Source organism: Atheta coriaria, unplaced genomic scaffold, assembly GCF_025399875.1.
Source record: "Atheta coriaria isolate IRGN ID8LTWV9N9 unplaced genomic scaffold, Caltech_Dcor_3.1 hic_scaffold_6_pilon, whole genome shotgun sequence".
NCBI lineage: Eukaryota > Metazoa > Arthropoda > Insecta > Coleoptera > Staphylinidae > Dalotia > Dalotia coriaria.
This window is the reverse complement of record NW_027045448.1, coordinates 2507118-2527872: the sequence shown is the minus strand read 5'-3', so window position 1 is coordinate 2527872 and position 20755 is coordinate 2507118. Positions and strand designations below refer to the sequence as shown.

General features: G+C 39.3%; 4 protein-coding genes across 4 annotated transcripts; all 4 read right to left on the bottom strand.

Moving 5' to 3' along the window:
• Window positions 1-1678: 1678 nt before the first annotated feature.
• On the bottom strand, window positions 1679-8955 carry ltl (larval translucida). The gene is made up of 7 exons (XM_065304881.1): window positions 8061-8955; window positions 5220-5388; window positions 4762-5157; window positions 4476-4706; window positions 4154-4375; window positions 3786-3999; window positions 1679-3725 (listed from the first exon to the last, which is right to left on the bottom strand). Exons 1-7 carry the CDS (start codon window positions 8459-8461, stop codon window positions 2848-2850), a joined length of 2511 nt encoding a protein of 836 aa, XP_065160953.1. The 5' UTR covers window positions 8462-8955; the 3' UTR covers window positions 1679-2847.
• A 5439-nt stretch (window positions 8956-14394) lies between these two features.
• LOC135793806 (nucleolar protein 58) lies at window positions 14395-16742 on the bottom strand. The gene is given in 4 exon segments (XM_065304912.1): window positions 14395-15334; window positions 15337-16337; window positions 16418-16494; window positions 16566-16742. Coding segments are annotated over 4 exon segments (1686 nt in total). The 5' UTR covers window positions 16611-16742; the 3' UTR covers window positions 14395-14771.
• A 512-nt stretch (window positions 16743-17254) lies between these two features.
• LOC135793808 (tubulin alpha-1 chain-like) lies at window positions 17255-19681 on the bottom strand. Its single transcript, XM_065304914.1, has 2 exons — window positions 18898-19681; window positions 17255-18715 (listed from the first exon to the last, which is right to left on the bottom strand). The coding sequence occupies exons 1-2, from the start codon at window positions 18898-18900 to the stop codon at window positions 17366-17368; spliced, it is 1353 nt and encodes a 450-aa protein (XP_065160986.1). The 5' UTR covers window positions 18901-19681; the 3' UTR covers window positions 17255-17365.
• A 144-nt stretch (window positions 19682-19825) lies between these two features.
• On the bottom strand, window positions 19826-20700 carry LOC135793810 (large ribosomal subunit protein eL38). The gene is made up of 4 exons (XM_065304917.1): window positions 20499-20700; window positions 20355-20415; window positions 20150-20278; window positions 19826-19905 (listed from the first exon to the last, which is right to left on the bottom strand). Exons 1-4 carry the CDS (start codon window positions 20499-20501, stop codon window positions 19880-19882), a joined length of 219 nt encoding a protein of 72 aa, XP_065160989.1. The 5' UTR covers window positions 20502-20700; the 3' UTR covers window positions 19826-19879.
• Between the last annotated feature and the right edge of the window lie 55 nt (window positions 20701-20755).

The following is a 20755-nucleotide window of genomic DNA, read 5'->3' as shown; positions in this document are numbered from 1 at the left end:
CAAAATCTTTTCGTTAAATTTTTTTATGCATTTTTGGTCGTTTTTTAAGAAGGGTGCCATCTTGAAAAGAATTCTTTAAGAATCAAGAATATGAAGTCCTTTTTTTCCGAAGCCCTTTTAGTTCTCGAGATAATCGCAATTTAAACTCGCCGCGTTCACGGAATTTTTTAAAAAATAAGTCCGATCCTGTTGTTCAGCCGAAATTTAAAAAAAAAATTCGACCCTGTTCTTCGACCGTTTTTTTTAAAGTTCAACCCTGTTGGTCGCCCAAAAATATTTTAAGAAGGTAAGTTCGCCCTGTTCTTCGACCGAAAAAGTTTAAACAAAAAAATTCGACACTGTTGTTCGACCAAAAATATTTTAAGAAAATAAGTTCGCCCTGTTCTTCGACCGAAAAAAATTTAAACTAAAAAGTTCGACTCTGTTATTCTACCAAAAAATGCACTATTTTAAGTATGTACTTTTTAGGGCACTTCTGGACAGGTTTGGGGGTTAGAAAAATATGGATCGCGTAGAGCAGTGGTTCCTAACCTGGGGGTAATTACCCCCGCAGGGGTAAAACGGAGATTCTTGGGGGGTAACACATGATGGCACGAAATAGTATTAAAATAGCAATAAACAAAATAATTGTACGGTAACTGATAGCACGGCGCTATTTATATATTATATACATTTATATATTACTTTACTAGTCACGTAAACGTGCAATTTCTTACATAATAAGCATGTTTTCGTTCGAATTTATGTGGTTTTAACTATTTTAAATTAGCTAGGTGTAAACTCAATTTCCATACTTGTTCACAGGGGTAGTGACCTTGAAAAGGTTAGGAACCACTGGCGTAGAGAGACTCTTGAACTTCAAGATGGCAGTAAAAAACTTCAAAAAAGTTAAATAGTTAACGAGATACAGAGTGTTTTGCACACCATGTTTTCAATTCTTTTGACAAATGCCAATTTTTAAAGGGTATTTTAGGGCACTTCCGGAAGGGTTAGACGATTGAAGAGGAATGTTTTATGTAGGGAAACTTTCGAACTATAAAATTACTGTGACAAATTTTAAAAAAATCAATTAGTTCGCGAGATACAGGGTGTTTTGCGCGCCATGCTTTAAATTTCTTTGAAAAATGTCAAGTTTTAAAGGCAGAGTTTTGGGGCACTTCAAAAAGGGCTAGAAGATTGACAAGGTATGAATCGTGTAGAGGAACTCTCGAGCTTTAATATTGCGGTGACGAACTGTAAAAATGTCAATTAAGTTCATGAGATACAGGGTGTTTTCAACACCATATATACATACTTTATGAAAAATGTTACTATCTATAAAACACTTTTGAGCATTTTCAGAAGTGCTAGGGGGTTGCAAATGTATGCATCATGTAGGGAAACTCTTTAACTCTAACATTGTGATGAGAAACTATAAAAAAGTCATATAGTTCGAGAGATACTGGGTGTTATTTTGCAGATCACGCAAGCAAACGCTAAAAGAACGAATTTGATATCACAATTGGTACATCTTTGTTGGCTGTTAACTGCCAAAGGAATCACGATCCAGGTTTCATAATTGGGGGTCGTTCTTTGCTGTGTTGGGTACACACATTTTAATCTTTCCTAAAATGACGAAAGTCTGGCCGTCACGGGCTTGTAGACTAAAAGTAAAATATAAATGAAGTGGCAAGTAGGCTCGTGTCACATCTAACTTTATTAAAATCTAACGAAAATTCATATACAATATAACATAAATATACCACACAGAAAAGTACAATGTTACTATAATACACAAACATGTTTGTGATTCATTATCAACGGTTCAATAAAACTATTTCGCTATAGCCTTTTGCAGTGTTTCTAGTGCCACGTCTGCCCAACATGTTCATTTGATGACATTTCAAAGAAAATAAAAATGAAGGAGTAATTCGATCATAACTCAAAACCTAGGAATCTAGGGAAAGTGTTAAAGCTATTTACATAAAAATAATATTTCTATCAACTCTTCTTAACTAAACCAAATAAAAATAATAATAACTAAATGCGCGTTCCCAGTTCTTGCTCGAACAAATTTGTATGACTGCAAATTCAATGAACAATATTAAATCCAGATCTGCACGTCCTTGAATCAACTATTTCCACTAAAGTATTTCTTAATAACGTTCTATAATTCATCATATTTACAGTCTTTTAACTAACGAAATCAATTAAATAGACCCACAGCATCCTCCTGCTCGCCGATAACACCTAAATGAAATTCCATTGCTTCACATTAACAAGTTAAAAAATGTTAACGGTTATATTTAAAACTTTAAAATACTCATAATAACTTGTAGTTTGTTTGTCCTCTTTATCGTAATCTTAATTATCGATCACGTAGTTCTATTAATAGGAGTGGAATTAATCGATCAGTTACCAGTAGTTAAAGTAGTGACTAGTTATATATAAATTCTCTAAATAAGTTAATCAATTGTCGATGCAAACTGCTCTCCGTTTCTTTTTATCCCTTTTCATAGCTTTCTATATAAAAATCTAATCTATCGTTATGTTAATTGTTATTTACTTATCAACTGATAATGAAGGCACACGAAGGCTACATGTTTTAGAAATTTCATTTCCTTTTTGGGTGGAGGTTATTTTTAAACTCTCGTTGTGACCATCTCGGGTCACTTCATAATTGTCATCCAATTATAATAATCGCTTTTTTAGTCAATCATCGCTGTATAAAATTATTTCGACCGATTGCACGCCAGAGTTAAGTTTCTGTGCGTTCGTGTACATGAATTTCCTCGGCCTGCTCGTGCATCTGGTCTTCCACTTGGGCAACTTGTTCGGGTTCTCCTGCTTGCTGTAACTGCAGCGGCATTATTTGCGGGGTTCTTCATAGATTATCCGCTCGTTGTTATTCTCTTCGTCAACAGTTTTGATTACTGCGTTCTTGTTACTATCATTATCGTGTGGATTGTTGGGTTGATCAACGCCGGGCAAACTACTGCGGAGATTCATTGTTAAACGTGCGTTTTCTGATTGCAATTCTTGCACCCGCGAGCGGAGCTGTACTAGTTCTGAAGCAAGTTCGCTAATCTGCAACTGCTGTACGTGTGGATCTACATTGGTGTAAATAGCTTGATCCTTCATTGGTAATTCCGTGATCATTGACACGCTTGGTTGATCATCCAATGTGGGTTCATCATGGGCACGAGTTTGATTTTCGGGGACTATTGCTGGCAATGCGTTGACAGGTTCATGAATTTGTACGGGTTGTTGATATTGTTGTTCGTAATTCTGTGGCTGGTGGGTTTCCGGTTGATGTTTGTTGTAAGTGTCTCGTATAGGTGTGAGTTCGGGCTGCTGTTGTTGAATTGGATTCGGAGCGTGGCTCATAACAACGTGATTCGGATTGTTGTATTTCTGATAGGGAAGTGGCGTGTCCAACGGACGATGTAGGTGTTTACCATGTCGCATCGGCACAAACTCGTGTTCACCTATTGAAGGATAGTTCAGGTCTTGCAGATTGCGCGCGTCGTTGTTCGACTCGACTTTGTAAATGGGCTCATTTTGAATAGGTAACACGGTTTGCGGTGTGGTCACTTCTGGTATGTAGCCGAGGAAGGCATTGGGTTTGCTTGTGACTGGCTGCTCGCTCAAGGGTGGACAATGCGAGACACCCACAATCTTAGTATGGTTGACTTCCATTGAAGAGGTAATTTCGGGAAGAGCGGCATCGCATAGAATCGGATTATCTATTCAGAGATTATATTATAAAGCTTTTATAACTTGAATTTAAAGAGAGTTGAACTCACCTTTCAGGTAAATCTTAAGCGTTCCAAAGTTAGACTCATGTACGCCATCATGTATTCGGCAGTGTGTCTTGCTGACCAAATCACGCCCCAATGCTACAATTTGATTGTTTGATAAATCAGCCCAGCATAAAACGGGCAACCCATGAAAATCTTTGTCCAGCATGGTAAGGTAGTTGTCCGACGCCAGCAGCTCTTGCAGCGCAGGCAAGAAAGTCTGTAAAATAATTGCGATAACATTTGCAGCCACGAAAGTTTTTATTTGTTGAATTGACCCAAATAAACGCATGTAGCTATTTATAACTGTTAACGGTATCAATTCGAGCAATTAAATTAAATCGGAGGCCGATAGTATTCGTGCCGACGGGTACCTTGCTTGTCTCCTCGAGTGTTGTCAATTGATTGTGCGATATGTCCAGCATGGTGAGCGAATCCAATCCAATGAGATCGTCCGGCGAGATGCGTGAGAGACTGTTGCAGCTCAGATTTAAACGCAGCAGGCTGCGCAAACCCGAGAGGGCGCCATTCAATGAATGCAGTTGATTGTTGTCCAAGCGAAGATTCGTCAACTTCGTCTCCCATTCGACCATATTCTACGCATAACACAACAGGAAATGTAAAGAATGTGTATCAAATAAGAAGCGTACAAATTCGCGCGTGGACGAACCGCTTGGCAAATGATTTATGACTCACTGGCGTCATTCCGCTGAGATGCCTGATCTTGTTCGAAGATAAGTCCAAGTGGCGCAATTCCGTCAGCGTCCTGACTTCGTGCCAGGAAAACTCGTTGAGCATATTGTGCGTCAAATTGAGAGATCGGAGGCGCTTCAGTGGCAACAGGGAGCTGTTGAGGGACGTGATCAAGTTGTTCTGCAATTCGAGTACTTGCAAATTCTCCGTTTCTTCGAAATCGTCTGGAAGCAACTGCACAATGGTCATGTTAGACGGTCCTTTATTTACGCGCATTATATATACTTACCCTAGAAATTCGATTGTTTTCTAAATGCACCCGTTCTAACTTTCGACTTTTGCTTAGCGCGCCATCCAGTGCCGTTATTAGATTGTTCTGCAAGAAAAGATTATCCAAATTCGGATAGGCTTTTATATCCTGAGGGATGTTGGTAAGACTGTTGTTCGCCGCGTGCAACATAAGAATCTTTATGCCATTGATGGGCAATTCTCCATCCAGCGAGGTCAGTTCGTTGGTATTCAGGAAGAGCCATTGGAGATCAGTCAGATGGCGCAGGGAACCATTTAGATCCCTAATCGCATTTCGCGCAAGATGCAGTTTGATGGTCGTCGGCGGTATAGCATGCGTGTCGATTCGATAGATTTGGTTGCCGGGCAGTACCAAGGTATCCAAAAGCGGTAAACTCTGATAAGGGAAGGACATTTGAATGAGTATTTGCGAATTCGCGAGTTGTGATTGGTGCTTACTCTGAAACTTTCCTCGGGGAGTTTTTTAAGATGCATGCGCCCGATGTCCAACGTTTTTATTTTTGGCATCATCTCAAAAACTTGCACCGGCATATCGGGTATCGGATTATCCGCGAGGCTCATATAGCTGACATGTTGCAATCCCGAAAATGTAAATGATGTTAATTCACTAGAAACAAGATATTCATGTAGTCAACTTCAATTATAACTAGGTTTTAAAAATATGGAGATCGTCAACAATCATGAAACCCTACCATCAAAAATTTTATTGGAAACATTTTTTACTCCAAAAAAATCGTCATCCTATTTGAGTTAAATTATATATTTTATATATTTTCTGTAAAGTTTGTTGTAAGTAAATTAATTAGTATCAGTGAAATCATTCGTCTACTCAAATTTCATGTACCTACTCAAATCATTTATATAAGCAAAATCAAAATGTTTATTTAAAAGTTAAACGCATGATTCATAGTAATCCAACTCCCAAAAATAATAAAACGATTAACTTTGTATGGTTTCAAACAAATCAAAGTGTCCATGTTTTTGGGAGTAAATTGAGGTTATGATATATTATCAAAAACAAATATTGAATGTGAAAGGTTATGGTTATATAGATATGCAGGTCTATAAAAAAATTATCTGTGATCATCAAAATTGCCAATAAATATTTGTTATGGATTATTCGTGACATTTATATAAGCAAGTAAAATTAATTAAACCTATATCCCGTGGGGGGTCAATGTTCCAGTGGCGCCTGGCGAGTATGGCGCCTATATCTCGTCGATGCTACCTAACGCCGATATAGAAGCAAACTTTCGAAAAACCCGATGACGATAAATGAAATTCGATGTAAAAACGACGCAGAGCCTAGCATTGGTAATATTTTAATTTAATTAATAAAAGTCAATAATAACAAGGTCGTAAAAATGAGATGATCGAAGCTAAACTCTTTCTACAGGACGAATGTGTTTGTTCATTGCGTAATTGACAAGAAAAAGCTAGTATTTAACATGGAAATGTGGTGTATGTGTGATGAAATGACGCAGTTGCATGATTATTACATGGCGCCAATGATAAGGTTTATACTACCATCCCTAATTAATAAATCAATGTGAACAAATAAATTTTTATAATGGTCGTAAATTATAAACAATCTATTATAATGCTTAAGTAAATAATCAGTATTCGCATTCCTATTGTAACCGAACCACACTGCAACCAAACGAAACCAAACAAGAGATTGAATTCGTTTCACGTATTGCAATTTATAAAATCAGCGTACCTTCATAAGTTGTAATTTATTGCTTCAATTGGGCACTGCGAGCAGTCAATGTAAAACTTGATCTTGACACATTTACTAATTATAACAGCGATCCCGGCTTGAACGTAGAAAAGCACACAATTGATTTTATTTATCCGCATATCATAAACAGTCGAAAGTGGGTGTTATTACATTGCGCTTAATTAAATGCACAATTAAAATTTTACGAGCGGCGATTATGGTTTTCTGACGACTCGTTGGCGAGACATTTCTCGCATTTCGCCAATTTCTGCACCCGATATCTCGTCCAGGCGCGCCATAAATTAATGTGTAAAAACACGCGCGCTTATCAACAACAATTTCAGATGTAAATTGAACTGGCGGAGTGAAAGAAATTTCCACGCGATCGAATTGTGGCGCTTGGAAAAAAGTGCTAATGCAGTTAATTGTTGCACACAGACAGATTAGCGGCGCCAATGCGCCGGAGCTCCTTCGCCATTTGACATGTAATTTCTAACCGGCAGCTCGTGACCGCGCGCGTGTGTGTTATTTGCGCTATTTTACCATCGCCGCCGACGAAGAGGCGAAGAAAAGTCGTCTCGGTCTCTAATTTAAGCCATCGCCGCAATTAATATGACATTATTTCAATCAATCCGCGCTGGCTGATTCAGCGCACGTCGCCGGCATTAAATTGGTACCTGTTGGCTGCCTTTCAATCATACGTCAATAGTTTCCTTTAAGAAAGTGTCCGCGCCTTCCATCGCAGGAACAGAATTCTGGTGGGGCTCAGAAATGAAAAAGTGAATATTTATATTTCACGGCACACATTTAACTTAGTTTTGCGTATTTTACTAATAAAATGTTACTTTAAGGCCTAGGCATTATTGGTTTGATCAAGTTGCACCTCGAAATTAATGAATGCAGGCGATTGAATGAAAAACAAGTCATTTGACAATTAGTGAAGTAACGTGATTAATTGCCGCATGCATGTAAGCACATGCAAATGATTGGAAAAGAAGTGTACGAACATAATAACAGTTCAGGAGTTCAAGTAGGAGCGTCGGGACTGCTGGTGCCAGGCTGGTGCGCGCTGAAGCGCCACAGCTCCTCGAAGGCAGCCCGGCACGCCGGCGCAGGATAACCCCTTGACCCAACTATATTTCAATTACTCAGTTCTGTCGCCTACTTGATTTACATTCAATTCCAATTCAATCGTGCACGACAAATATTCCACATCGCCGCCGATCGTTCGCACGATCGGCACATCATTCGTTATTTGCGCTCGTTATCGTCAATTCCGATCATTCGCAAATAACCGAATTCGTCATTGCGAGAGCATCACTGCCAGTCACCACCGTGAGCCAATCAGCATGCAGGGCAATTGCTCCGCGATTGGTTAATGAACAATTTGCATCGATTAACGACTGACCGATTGGTAAAAAACCAGTAGCGTCGGAACGACGGCCGATTGGATTTCGCATTATGAAGCTGCCGCAAACAAAATGGTCGCAGCGGTTTGTTTGTTTGTTTTTGTTTATTTATTTACGACCGACAGATACGTAAGGGGGCTGGATGGTTACCTTAGCTCGTTGTGATTGAGTTTCAAGTCTTCGATTGTCATGTTTAGCTCTTTGAAGCTGCGGTCCCCCAGGTCGGAGAGGTTGGACTCCCCGATGCTCAGAATGATCCGATCCTTCGGCTGGAACTTGTTCTGGAGCAGCGAGACAACCTGCCCGAACGATTCCATCTTCATGCATGTCACCGAGATCTTGGAGGTGTACTCCTTCTTGCAGGTGCATGGCGCAATCTCGCGCCACACGGCACATTGCTGAATCGCGATGGACGACACCCCCAGCAGGGACAGCAGCAGCGTGGACATGATTAATCCGCGAACGCCCCTTGCACCTTGCATCTGCTCCACTTCGCTGTTGGTCGCGCGCAACTTAAATTTAAAAATGACGACCGCCGCGGGAGGAATCATTTATTTCGCACTTGTGCGCGCACAAATTCAAATGTTGGAAAGTCGGCACCTCTTGCGGCAGAGCGATCGCGCCGAAGAAATTCACACGACTGATTCCAGTCTGTAAAACTTTTCGTTTGGTGCGTGTCGTTCGTCTTGTGTGTCGTCGTTGTGGTCACCCTATTCGCTCTCCGGTCTGATTCAAACTGATGTATCTCGTTGTGTATCTGTATCTCCTAGTGTAAATGTCGGCCGTGTATGGGTGTCCGTGTTTCTGTACGCACGGACCGTCCGTCGCCAATGTGTTGCCGGTGCCGTGTCCGTATACAGAGTGTGTGCTTACGCAGTTTCTTGTCAGCATTATTGGCATCATCGGCGGTGCCCGCGTACCCGCGTTGCGTTGCGTATTATTTACGACGCGCCGCCAGCGCCGTTCGTTATTATTGTCTTCTTCGCGGGACGGCGTGCGCGTCTGGCGCCTAAATTTCCTCTTTTTCCACTCGCCGATTGGGAATCGCGCGCTTATTGCACGCGACCAGCTTCTTGATTGATGTTCGCGAACGCAAGCGCGGAGCGCGCACGCCGCGAGTGGAGACAGGCGCCAGTCAGCCACTGAATGTGTAACAAGTACGTGATTTCTATGTGGTAATTAGGTACGGCACGCCACGGGATCGCCATGCAATCCATGCGGCTATGTTTATACGCCGCGTTCGCATGCGGCTTCTTTTTTGCGCGCTCGCGCACGTTTTCCAATTCCAAATCGCGCACTTTGTGCACTCTTCCAGATATCGACTGATAACCGCGCTATAAATAGCGCGGCCGTCTGGGATGCTGGAAATTATTACATAACCAGCGTGTTGTCAAGAAGACATGCTGAAGACTGCAACGCCTCAAATCACCGTTCGATCTGCGCGCCTGAGCGTCGCGGCTCCGGCTGCATATTGATGCGCGTGCGATGAGGTGGATGAAACTTTTCGTTTTCTTCCTTCTTCGAGCTTAACTGCGAGGAGGCCCGATTTCAAAACCGTGATGGTAATTATCTATTGTCTGCTCATCATATGGCGCGTGTGTTGCAATATGTTCTTTTGTTTATTAAGTTATGTTCATGCGATGCACATAAATTGTCTCCTTTGCTTGCATTTCGACGATGACGAGATGACGAATGAATGTCTTAGGCGTTTTACTTTTGTCTCGCGCCTCTTCACCTACAACCTACAACTTTCCTTACTGAAGCGAAATCTCTTCATTACATCATAAAACAATCGCATTTAACCCAAAATATTTCATTTTTGTAGCATGATTCTAGATTCTTCTCGGTTTTTATGATTTTAATACATCTCTAAGCTTTGGACACTTGGTATAGAGGAAAACATAAACGTAACATAACTAGCACATCATCATAATATTTAACTGCATCCACTGCCATCATATGTAATAGTCACGGCCAGAAAGTTTTAATCTTTGTCTGATGGAAACTGCTAGTTCTTTCTCTTCCATTATCGGTAGAAGTCCGGCCCGGTCGCACAGTTAACTTATTCATCGTCGATCATAAAATGTTCAGGGCGTTCAGGGGGTGGCAGGGCGCGCAGACCCGCTCGCCCTTGACACCTTGCTTTGTGACGCACAGCTGGTTTCCAGTCACCAAAGCACGCACCTAGCGCAAACCGATCACTCTTTAACCAACATCGGCACGTTTTTATGATTACGATGGTGGTTTTACGATTTCGGGGGCCTCTTTCATCGCATTCCATTCTCATAGCCAGGACAAATATCTCAGGTGTATAACCGGGTGATACGTCGGCCCTTTCAAGACCTGACACTTCCGTTACTAGCTTATTTTTTCGCATTTAACGTTGGGTCTGACTTTAACTATTGTTGCATTAGTCTACCAAACATCTTATCATTAAACAATCTAAATACGCATTTGTACAAAGCTAGCGTACCTACGTAATATGCAAGTTTGTTTTTGTTATTGCTTGATGACATTGGCAATTACCAGACAAAGGCAGTTTTGATTCGTGCTTCTAACGTAGTACTTTAGACAAGATCGTCAAAATCCATGAGTGACTTTGAGTGATTTTTTTATAATCTGTTATTTTCAATTAATATTCTTACTTATATGTGATTTCTATAAAAGCATTAGCGAACAAATGCCCAACATAGATGGTGAAAAAATATTGTAATAGTGCGTAACAAAGGTAACCAGGAAGGAATTGAATTTCTTCGTATTATAATTCTTCGAATTTAATTGATCATTCAGTATATCAATAAATTAAACTTGGCTCTGTTTAAGCCTGAATGCGTGGCGGGCAATAAAATCGTCCGAAAGTCGTAAAATTCAATTCAGATTAAGCTGGTTTTCTAACAGTGCCTTCTCGCTTTCGGGCCGTGCACAATCACAATAACGTTTCCTGACGACAAACGACAAGACCACGTGAACTGATGGACGCCGTCGCAGATGCGTTGATGGCGGCGCATTGGTTTTGTCGTCGGCGTGACGCAAATCTGATGATGTCTGCATGTCCCCCTGCGAGTCACGGTTGCCGAATTATTATGTACTAAACATGCTGAAATATGATAAATCTATAAATCCGTATCTCTATGTGGCTTATTATCATATTCGTATGCGCGAAAAACAATGTTTCATAAAAATGCCGTACGTGTGTCGTGTGAATGGCGCCAGTCGGACCTAAACATATATATCTGGTCGAATGTCCAAAATGATACCGAAAGATGTAAAAATTTATCGCCGCGTCGCAATGCTCATATAATAGAAGTTGCCCCGGATGGAAGCGTTGCTAATGCTTGCATTTTTTAGGCGTGTGTATGCGTGTATAAATTGCTAAAAATTCACGACATCAGGTTATTCAATTTACGTAGTTCAGTGCGCTCGTTGCTCAGTTTTCGTTTGTAAAAGAGGTTTGCAAGTGAAACGGTAATTTACTTCATCGCTGGTTTGTTCATGTTAATCAAGCGTATGTCGGTTAAATTGAAATTGCGCGTGCATTCGTTGGGTAATTCGATAATTACCGGAATTCGTGGGCATGCTGCTTACTCTTTGCTTTCTGACCTAATGATTTTTTCCTAAATGATGTTGTTGTTAAAGTTTCTGTGGTGAATCGCGTTTCTGAATCGACTCGACTAGAATGCAACAATTTTAATGCAAATTGCATACCGTAAACAAGCTTGAGTTAATATCACTTATTTAGTAGTAGGTACCAATATATTACAAGTTGTTCAAATATCATGTCGACATTTTTATAAAACGTACATCTTTTATTAATTACTTTTTGTTACCTACTTATTAATTACACCTTTGCCAGTCGGCATAGTTATTAGAAAAAATTTACTCAATATGTACTTTCTTGAACGGCTTACAATTCTATTTTAAGGAAACGAGAAATGTTAATTCTTTAGCGCCATCTCGGAGTCAAATATTTACTTATAAGTATGATTGAATCTCTATATTAATTTGCATCCCTTATTTAATACCTTTAAAATATTAATTTTTGATATTTTAATAGTTATTCTGCTTTTCGGGGCGGCGACAAATTCAAAAAATCATGAATAATCAAAATGTATCCAGTTGTTCTTGAGTTATAAGTGGTGTAACTAACCCGGGTTAGTTTTATTTATATAGATAGATGAAGATATCACCTACGGGAATTTATACGATAATTAAACATAAACATAAACACGAAACGTCCTACCTACCTACGTCGCTGTTCGTCTGCTTTCAAAACCTACCTTTCGAAAGTACGTAGTCAAAATACTAATTAATTACATGGGTTTTTCCGTCTTGTAGTTGCAATTAATTGTAATTAAGCTAAAAAATCTAATATTCTAACAATATGCACCTACCTCAACTTAATTTTACTAATCAAATTAATAGCTAAAATCAATCATTACAAAATAATCTGTATTTAAGACGCTTTTATTTACAATATGTCTCCAAACCTCTTTCAAAATTCCTACCAATATAAATACTGCGAGAATCAATCACTTTTTCAACGTTTTACTTCACATACTCAAATACAATTATACTGTTTTAAATACTGTCGTGTTTTCGTTTTAATAAAACTGCTATTTGAATCGCATGTAAATTACGAGTTATACAAAATACCAAACCGTCACATATTTGTGTATTTGTAGCGCAAAAGTCCTTTTCCTCTGACGCTGCGCATATGAATTGTGTGACGTTTTGGTATTCGGCGTTCGCATCTTCATCTCACGTTTACGTAAACATGTGCGTAAATTGTAGAAAACGAAACGACTCTCGAGTAAGCGCACTATTCGAGAGGAAACGCTTAAAATTGTTGAAATTTTTCGGAAGTTTTCCAAGCCGCACACGCTCCTGAGTGTTTACGAACTGATATTGGCCAATCCATTTTAATTCACCTTATATGAACATTTCATATTTATTCATACGTATATGAATACGCAAAGAAAGCAAATAAATTCTAGTCACTGCGTTATGACAAACATAAAGAAAGATTATACCAAACTAAAATTCTTCATTATAAAGACAAAAAGAACAAAGGTCATGAACGAGGTTAGGGAGGCCCAACTATAGGTCTTAAGGAATTCGAGCGATGATAATTCTGCATCGTTGTCAACAAGCGTGTGAATGACGCCGGCCGGCGCCTAAATATTTTCCTCGGCTATTTATACAAGACGTCGACATTCTCTGCTGCACAAACTATGCAGAGAGCGCAAAAATGATGCGAACTGTTTCTTTTCTTTGCAGCCAACGCTCAAATTTGTAGGTGTTCGGAATGTCGTCCAATAAATCACGCCAGTAGCATATGTTTACGGTTGTAATTTATAAACGTGTTTCAAGACTTCTCGCGATTCGCCGTAATTTGACAGGAGCAATCAATTCTAGACGCATTGCAATCTGAATGGTGTAATGAGACAAGCCCATAAATACATTTTAATACCGCTCCAATGAAACTGCAAACTTTAAATTTTTTCTAGATCTGTTCGGCGGATAGACGTCTACATTCCGAAACAGGCTGACGTATATGAGTTACGCTGAAGGATAATTCATTGATTTTTTTTTCTACCTTGTTGTGGACCTATGTCCATGAGTGAGTGCTGCATAGATGGATGCTTGAGTTGTTGTTACTATGGCTAATATTTATTCATTCAAGTCGATTTGAATTCATCAATGAACATAACAGGCCTGCTAGATTTTAATTTACGAGTGTACACTGACTGCGGCATAATCGGAACTATTTGGATATTTTAATTTGTTGTTGAAATGGACATTGAAAGAATTCTGTACGGCGCAAATATGATAATTTTTATAATAATCCAAAAGAACCTTTTTTGAGGGTCGCTAGCGTCACTGTAAAACGATATTAGTTTTACTTCTTCCACCTATAAGGTGCCAGTTTTTTCACGGTTTTTAGACATAAATAGTGGTACTTTATATACGGACGACCAAGCCGTACGTAATACCCATTATCTACGGACATTATTTACTTGACGGAGCTTGCGCCTGCGTACTCGTATTTGCCTACGAAGCAGCGAGAGGCCGCATGAAATGCCATGCGAAATCAGTTAAACACGTCAAAGCGGGCTGCTACTCGTGTCGAAGCGGCGCGCAGCATGGTATTTATATCCTTTCAGTTTGTTGTAGTGTGCGAGCAAATTTCGATGATTTAAAATACAAAAGTTGAAATACAAAAATCACAACGTAGAACTAGAGTGGAAGTAAAAAGAAATAGCGTAAGCAACACGTGGCTAAACGTTGTTAAACACGTATTTGCTTAAACGCTCGCTATCAATCAATCTCATGAGTAAAGTCCCCGTTTAGTCACGTACACCTCCTTTAAACAATTCACCACTATTACTTATTCCATTAAATACGGCAGATATTCGCGGGCTAAAGGTAACTTAAGGATATTTGTCATTAATGACGTGAAATTTTCAGGAAAATAAAGAAAATATAGTTTTTAATTGGATGTATTAAAACTACAAGTAGTATACAAGTAGGATTAACAATTTTTTAAACTAAAAATGATCCTTATTTAAATTCTTCTTTATGTTGGCATTGCAAAAAAGTATGCGATTGGAAATCACAAAATGAATGTCACAACTTGTACAAAAATTAAAAATCTTCCGTCCTGTTCTTTATAAAAGTAATTACATTTAACGAAATAGCTCTTTAAATCGTACTCGCATAATAAAATATGTGATTACTATTTAAATTGTGATTTAGTTTTAAAAACGGACTTTCATACTTGACTTATGAAAACTATGTAAGCCCATTTTCCTCCAATGGAACTTGGAGATAAATGTAAAAATATCTCTTCTCATTTTGAATCTAATCATCTTCGGCTGCTCCCAGACTTTTCTTCTTCTTCTTCTTTTTCTTTTCGGAAGTCGGCTCTGCAGCTTCTTCCACAGGTGCCTCCTCCATGGCCTCGCTCTCGGACTTTTTCTTCTTCTTTTTCTTTTCGGACTTCGGTGTCACAGTTTGAGCAGCGTCTTCTTGTGAATCATCGTCGCCGGTTGAAGGCTTCTTCTTCTTTTTCTGATGTGTTACTTCCTCTTGAGAATCGTCTTCAGCCTCGGACTTAACCTTCTTATCCTTTTTCTTCTTTTGTTTAGGAGTCACAGGAGCAGCTTCATCTTTTTCCTCCTTCACCTCAACCGGAGTCTCCACTTCAGATTCGGAACGCTTACGTTTACTAGTTGACGGCAACGTGCTGTCTGCAGCAGCCGGATACTGTTTGATTTCGCTGACACCTTGATATTTTTCAAATTTGGCTTTCGCTTTGCCAGTGCCGCTAATGCGTTTCAGGTTGCCTTCTTCAAGAATACGCAAGCGAGATTCCAGCTTGGCTTTATGCTCAGCACCCAAATCAAATGAACCGTCTTCCCCAGTGCATCTACACGCGTGGCTAACGCAGCTTTAGCGGCCAGCATTCTGGACATTTTACCTTTATTCTTCGTGCTGCACTGACCAACTAATTGGGAATGATAAATAATACCATATTTCGGCGTATCTTTCTTGGTTTTCAACGCCCGAAACAGAGCTTTTTCAGCACCGAGTATCTGCACAGTTGAAGCAGGATGTTTAGCGAGATTTATCAACGATCCTGCATGGGAAATCAACCGAGCGCCGACCAAATCACCAACCAGCACTGTTAAATTTGGAGCCATCGCCATCATTCTGGCCTTCAAATATTCATACAGTTGCGTGCGATAACTGGAAATTTCAATGACTTGATCGCACAGGTGCTGAATGTTCAAGATATCGTCGTCGGAAATTTCCGTGCCCATTGATATTTCGGCTGCTTCTTTAACTTGTGCTTCAATTTCTTCTGGCAAAATATCAGATAAATCTGACGTCGCAACATTTTCCCGAGTGCCGATAATTTTAACGGTCTTTACAAAAGCAACATTGTCTTGAACAATCTTTCCTAATTCAGGGAAATGCCAACCATACCACTCTCTGCATCTCATAATGTAGTTATTCAACTCCTTGTCAAGATCATCAAGCAGACACACTGCTTGAACAATCATAGTGTCAATCTTATCAGGCGAAAATTTCAGCTTGTAGCGCGAAAGTGAATGAGCAAGACCCAAGGACATAGCTGTGATTTCCTTCTTAGGAAGACCAGCCAATAAACTATCCATTTGGGAACGAATGCATCTCATTAATTCCTGAACTGATGTATTGGAGACACATTGCAGATTCAACTTTTCTTTGATGGCACTGCCCAGCTTTGCATCAGCAACCAAGAGTTTATCTTGCACCTCCTGATCCACATACTGCTTGAGAACTTTCTTTAAACTTTTTGATAGTTTGCCTTCAACTGCAGCAGTGGTAGCAGCCAAAGCCTCAGTTGTGTCAGCAAACTTCTCAAAATGCTTTAATTTTACACTAAAAAATTACAATATTTGATCAGAACAATAAAATTAACGCATTTGTTGTTCAAGTTTGAGTATTAAAAATTAACTTACACTTTACTCGCTGATTCGGGACTATTGAAATGAGTGTATAAATCATCAGATTCCTTAAGTTTCTTGTCATCAAGAAGCTAAAGCATGGAAAAAATTAGGTTAGTTTAGAAGAAATCGAATTAATGTTAAAATTAAATAGAATTTCTACCTTAAAAATGGCGTAGCCGGCCGCGGTCTCGAACAGCACCAACATATTGTGTTAGTAATTTAAATCAACTCAACAATAAAAAATGTACTTATTTATTGTCGAACGAAACAACAATCGGCGTCGTGATCAACGCGACACACACATTTCGAAAAGGGAAGTCTATCGAGCATGTGCTATTAGCGGAAACGTGCTTTTAGTGATATTTACAGACACAAAGTCCCTAGCAACGTTTACCACACTGGCTTATCCCGAATGGTATAATCCACTATCCACGACAAATGTCCGTGGTACATGATACTAAATGCAAAAATAGAAATATAATGTGAATTAAGGGCAATTAAAATAAAAACTAATTATTTACAGTTCTATTATTACTCCATAACTTTGGAGCGCATGCGCGCGTTTACGTCCGATGGTTAAAATCAAAATTAATATTTTTTAAGAATACATAATCCATTATTTACCATTCCGCAAGTCTGACAAAACAAGTTGTCCCATTATTATTTACACTTAGAATTAAAACTTATGTACAGGGCAACTCGCTGCTGCTTTACCGTTGGAAATGTAAGTCTTAACAAACAATTCCACCAGCCTTACAACACTTTCTTTTATATATTTTTCTTTTGAAACTACATTCAAGAAACAATTCAATAATTGAACAAGATAATTGTAGGATATTAAGGTAGAAATTCGTTACAACAGAAAAAGTTTTTTTGTTTTGTTTTCTTTTATTTTTAATTTATTTTCAATAAACTGGAATAATAACAATAAACAGGTAATGTTGCATCGTGCATTCAGAATTAATACTCCTCGCCACCTTCACCTTCACCATCTCCAGAATCCATACCAACCTCTTCATAATCCTTCTCGAGGGCAGCCAAATCCTCACGGGCTTCGGAAAATTCACCTTCCTCCATACCCTCACCAACATACCAATGCACGAAGGCTCTCTTTGCGTACATCAGATCAAACTTGTGATCCAATCTAGCCCAAGCTTCGGCGATAGCCGTAGTATTCGACAACATGCAAAGAGCACGCTGTACTTTAGCCAAATCACCACCTGGCACAACAGTTGGTGGCTGGTAATTAATACCAACCTTGAAACCAGTCGGACACCAATCCACGAATTGAATCGAACGCTTGGTCTTGATGGTCGCAATAGCTGCGTTGACATCCTTGGGGACAACATCACCACGGTACAGCATGCAACAAGCCATGTATTTACCACGACGTGGATCACACTTAACCATCTGGTTGGCAGGCTCGAAACAAGCGTTGGTGATTTCAGCCACGGACAACTGCTCATGATAGGCCTTCTCCGCGGAGATCACCGGAGAATAGTTGACCAACGGGAAGTGGATTCTTGGATATGGCACCAAGTTGGTTTGGAACTCAGTGAGATCCACATTGAGAGCGCCGTCGAAACGAAGAGAAGCTGTGATTGACGATACAATCTGACCAATCAACCGATTTAGATTAGTGTAGGTAGGACGCTCGATGTCTAAATTCCTCCGGCAAATATCATAGATGGCTTCGTTATCAACCATGAAGGCACAATCAGAGTGCTCAAGAGTGGTATGCGTGGTGAGGATTGAATTATACGGCTCGACTACAGCGGTGGATACCTGAGGAGCTGGATAGATGGCGAATTCCAGCTTGGATTTCTTTCCGTAGTCGACGGAAAGACGTTCCATCAATAGAGAAGTGAAACCAGAGCCGGTACCACCTCCGAATGAGTGGAAAATAAGGAATCCTTGGAGTCCACTGCATTGGTCAGCTAGTTTACGGATGTGGTCGAGTACGACATCGATAATTTCTTTTCCAATGGTGTAATGGCCGCGTGCATAGTTATTCGCAGCGTCTTCTTTGCCGGTGATAAGTTGTTCTGGATGGAAAAGCTGGCGATAGGTACCGGTACGTACCTCATCGACGACGGATGGTTCGAGATCAACGAATACAGCACGTGGCACATGCTTACCAGCACCGGTTTCGCTGAAGAAAGTGTTGAAACTGTCGTCACCACCGCCGGCGGTCTTATCGGACGGCATTTGCCCATCGGGCTGGATGCCATGCTCCAGGCAGTATAGCTCCCAGCAGGCGTTGCCAATCTGGACACCGGCTTGACCCACGTGGACTGAGATGCACTCACGCTAAGAATTAAAAATTAATTTAGGTACATTGTGCAGACTTAAAAACACGTGTTTAACGTTTGAATGTGTTACACGAATTAAGATGGCGAAAGAAAACGTTACTGGTGTAGCAAATTTACTTTAACAACTTTATGAATGAAAATTGAGTCGTAGGCATAAAAGAATTGAATATATTTACGTACCATATTTAAAGATGATTTGAGGGTTGTTGAAAAAAGAAAGAATTTCTTAACTTAGTGGGTAAACGTTCAGCTGCGCACACGATGAGTGGTCTCTAAACGAATGAAGAGAAGAGTCGGCCGACTTTTATTTATAACAGGGATGCTAGAATGAGAGGGGAAAAGTGTCCCCACTATGTAACACTTTGCACATATATATTTCTGGATACATTTGTTATAGCATCCATTCAACATCCAAGTAGATGTGGACCATCTCCATGCAAATGTAAAATCCATACAAAATCTTAGAGATGTATGAGCAAATTTTATGGCCATATGAAGACACATTAAGTTTAAATCTCGCGCTTTATGCCTCGTCTTCGGTGTTGAGTTTGGGACAGTTTTTTTCGGGTTCTTGCTGTCATCCTCCACCCATACTATGCTACTATTAACTATTTGTTTGCTATGCAAACAAAAAACGTAACGCTGCCTAATATATTACAATATACTAATTGTTTAATGCAACAATTAAAATAATAACTCGCAAAACAAAGTAGCAATTTCCGAAATATCTATATTTTATTTTAATCTTTTTAATTTACGACAATCCACATTTCAGTTTTATACAGTAAACGATTTATAGCAATTTTTCAGATATGGGTCATTTAGCAGTGGAATCCGACACATTATATGCTAGATTCTTCAAGATTGAAAAAACAGTTTAATAATCTCATAAATTCACTCATTTTTCTGGCGCGGATAGCTACACAAATTAGAATATAGTAACAATGAATAGTTAAGACTGCACAAAATTTATCATATCTCTATGAAACAGGTTAAACCAATGCACATGACAGGAGTCTCAAAATTCCAGCAACAAAAAGATTCAGGAATGGAAAAAAGGTATTATTCTTATAATTTTTGAAATATAAAAAAAACTGACAGCATAATCTAAATTTAAAGTAATTTACTTTAATATCAGGAGACAAGCTTACATTTAAAAAGATTACTTGTTTTCCTTAACTTGCAAACCTGCAATAAATAAAAAAGTAATCAACATATGACAAAAATCATCATTTAAATTTAAAAAAAAAAAAAAACCTATTTTGTTTAATTGCAACTGTGGCTACTCGAAATTACGAATGAAATACAAATCTCATCCGGGGTAAGTGGAAGCCCTTCTTTACTCTACCATCAAATTCCAATCCATGTGCAATTGAAATGCAAATGGATCAAATAATTTATGGCATAAACTAGGTTATAAAACTGAACTAACCTGGAGGCAGGGATTGCTTCAATTTTTCAGCCTTCTCTTTGTCGAAGATAACAAGTGTGTAGAGGAAACGCGAGCAGCGGACCTTGAACTTGGTGTTACCTTTCTTGGGGTTGTTCTTGATTTTTACAGCTATAATAAATTAAACAAGATAAAACAAAATAATTATACCAGTCTGCTCAAACACTAATGATTGTTTATCACTTACATTTGGCATCCTTCCTCCTAGCGCGCAGAAGGAAATCTTTGATCTCCTTGATTTCGCGTGGCTGTAAACAAAATAAATAAGACGAATGAAATAACCTGCGTTCTAACCTATGGTTTGGTTTGTTGTTTCACACAGCGTACATACCATGTTGAATATCACTTATTGCCTAGTGGAATTCACTAATTACTGTAAATATATGATGGAAAGGGCCAACACCGTTGTTATCGCTACGTTGGCTAGCGATTTGCCCGAGTTTGGGCTCTATCGAAGCGGATGGCTTAGGATTTAAAATGGAAAAGGGAATTGCGCATTAGGTTACACCATTGACAGACCCCGAAATTATGGTCTCCCTCTGTATGTCAGAATGAACATTAGTCTGAAGCGCGGTAAATTTAAATTTA

What these genes read in the sequence shown, in the direction of transcription:
- ltl (XM_065304881.1), bottom strand. Translation starts at nt 8,461, where the DNA reads ATGATTCCTCCCGCGGCGGTCGTCATTTTTAAATTTAAGTTGCGCGCG. An exon ending in AAAACAATCGAATTTCTAGG is followed by an intron (nt 4,707 to 4,761) that starts GTAAGTATATAT and finishes ACCATTGTGCAG; the next exon opens with TTGCTTCCAGACGATTTCGA. An exon ending in GCTTAAGATTTACCTGAAAG is followed by an intron (nt 3,726 to 3,785) that starts GTGAGTTCAACT and finishes ATCTCTGAATAG; the next exon opens with ATAATCCGATTCTATGCGAT.
- LOC135793810 (XM_065304917.1), bottom strand. An exon ending in TAGGAGGAAGGATGCCAAAT is followed by an intron (nt 20,279 to 20,354) that starts GTAAGTGATAAA and finishes AATTTATTATAG; the next exon opens with CTGTAAAAATCAAGAACAAC. An exon ending in GAAGCAATCCCTGCCTCCAG is followed by an intron (nt 19,906 to 20,149) that starts GTTAGTTCAGTT and finishes TATTTATTGCAG; the next exon opens with GTTTGCAAGTTAAGGAAAAC.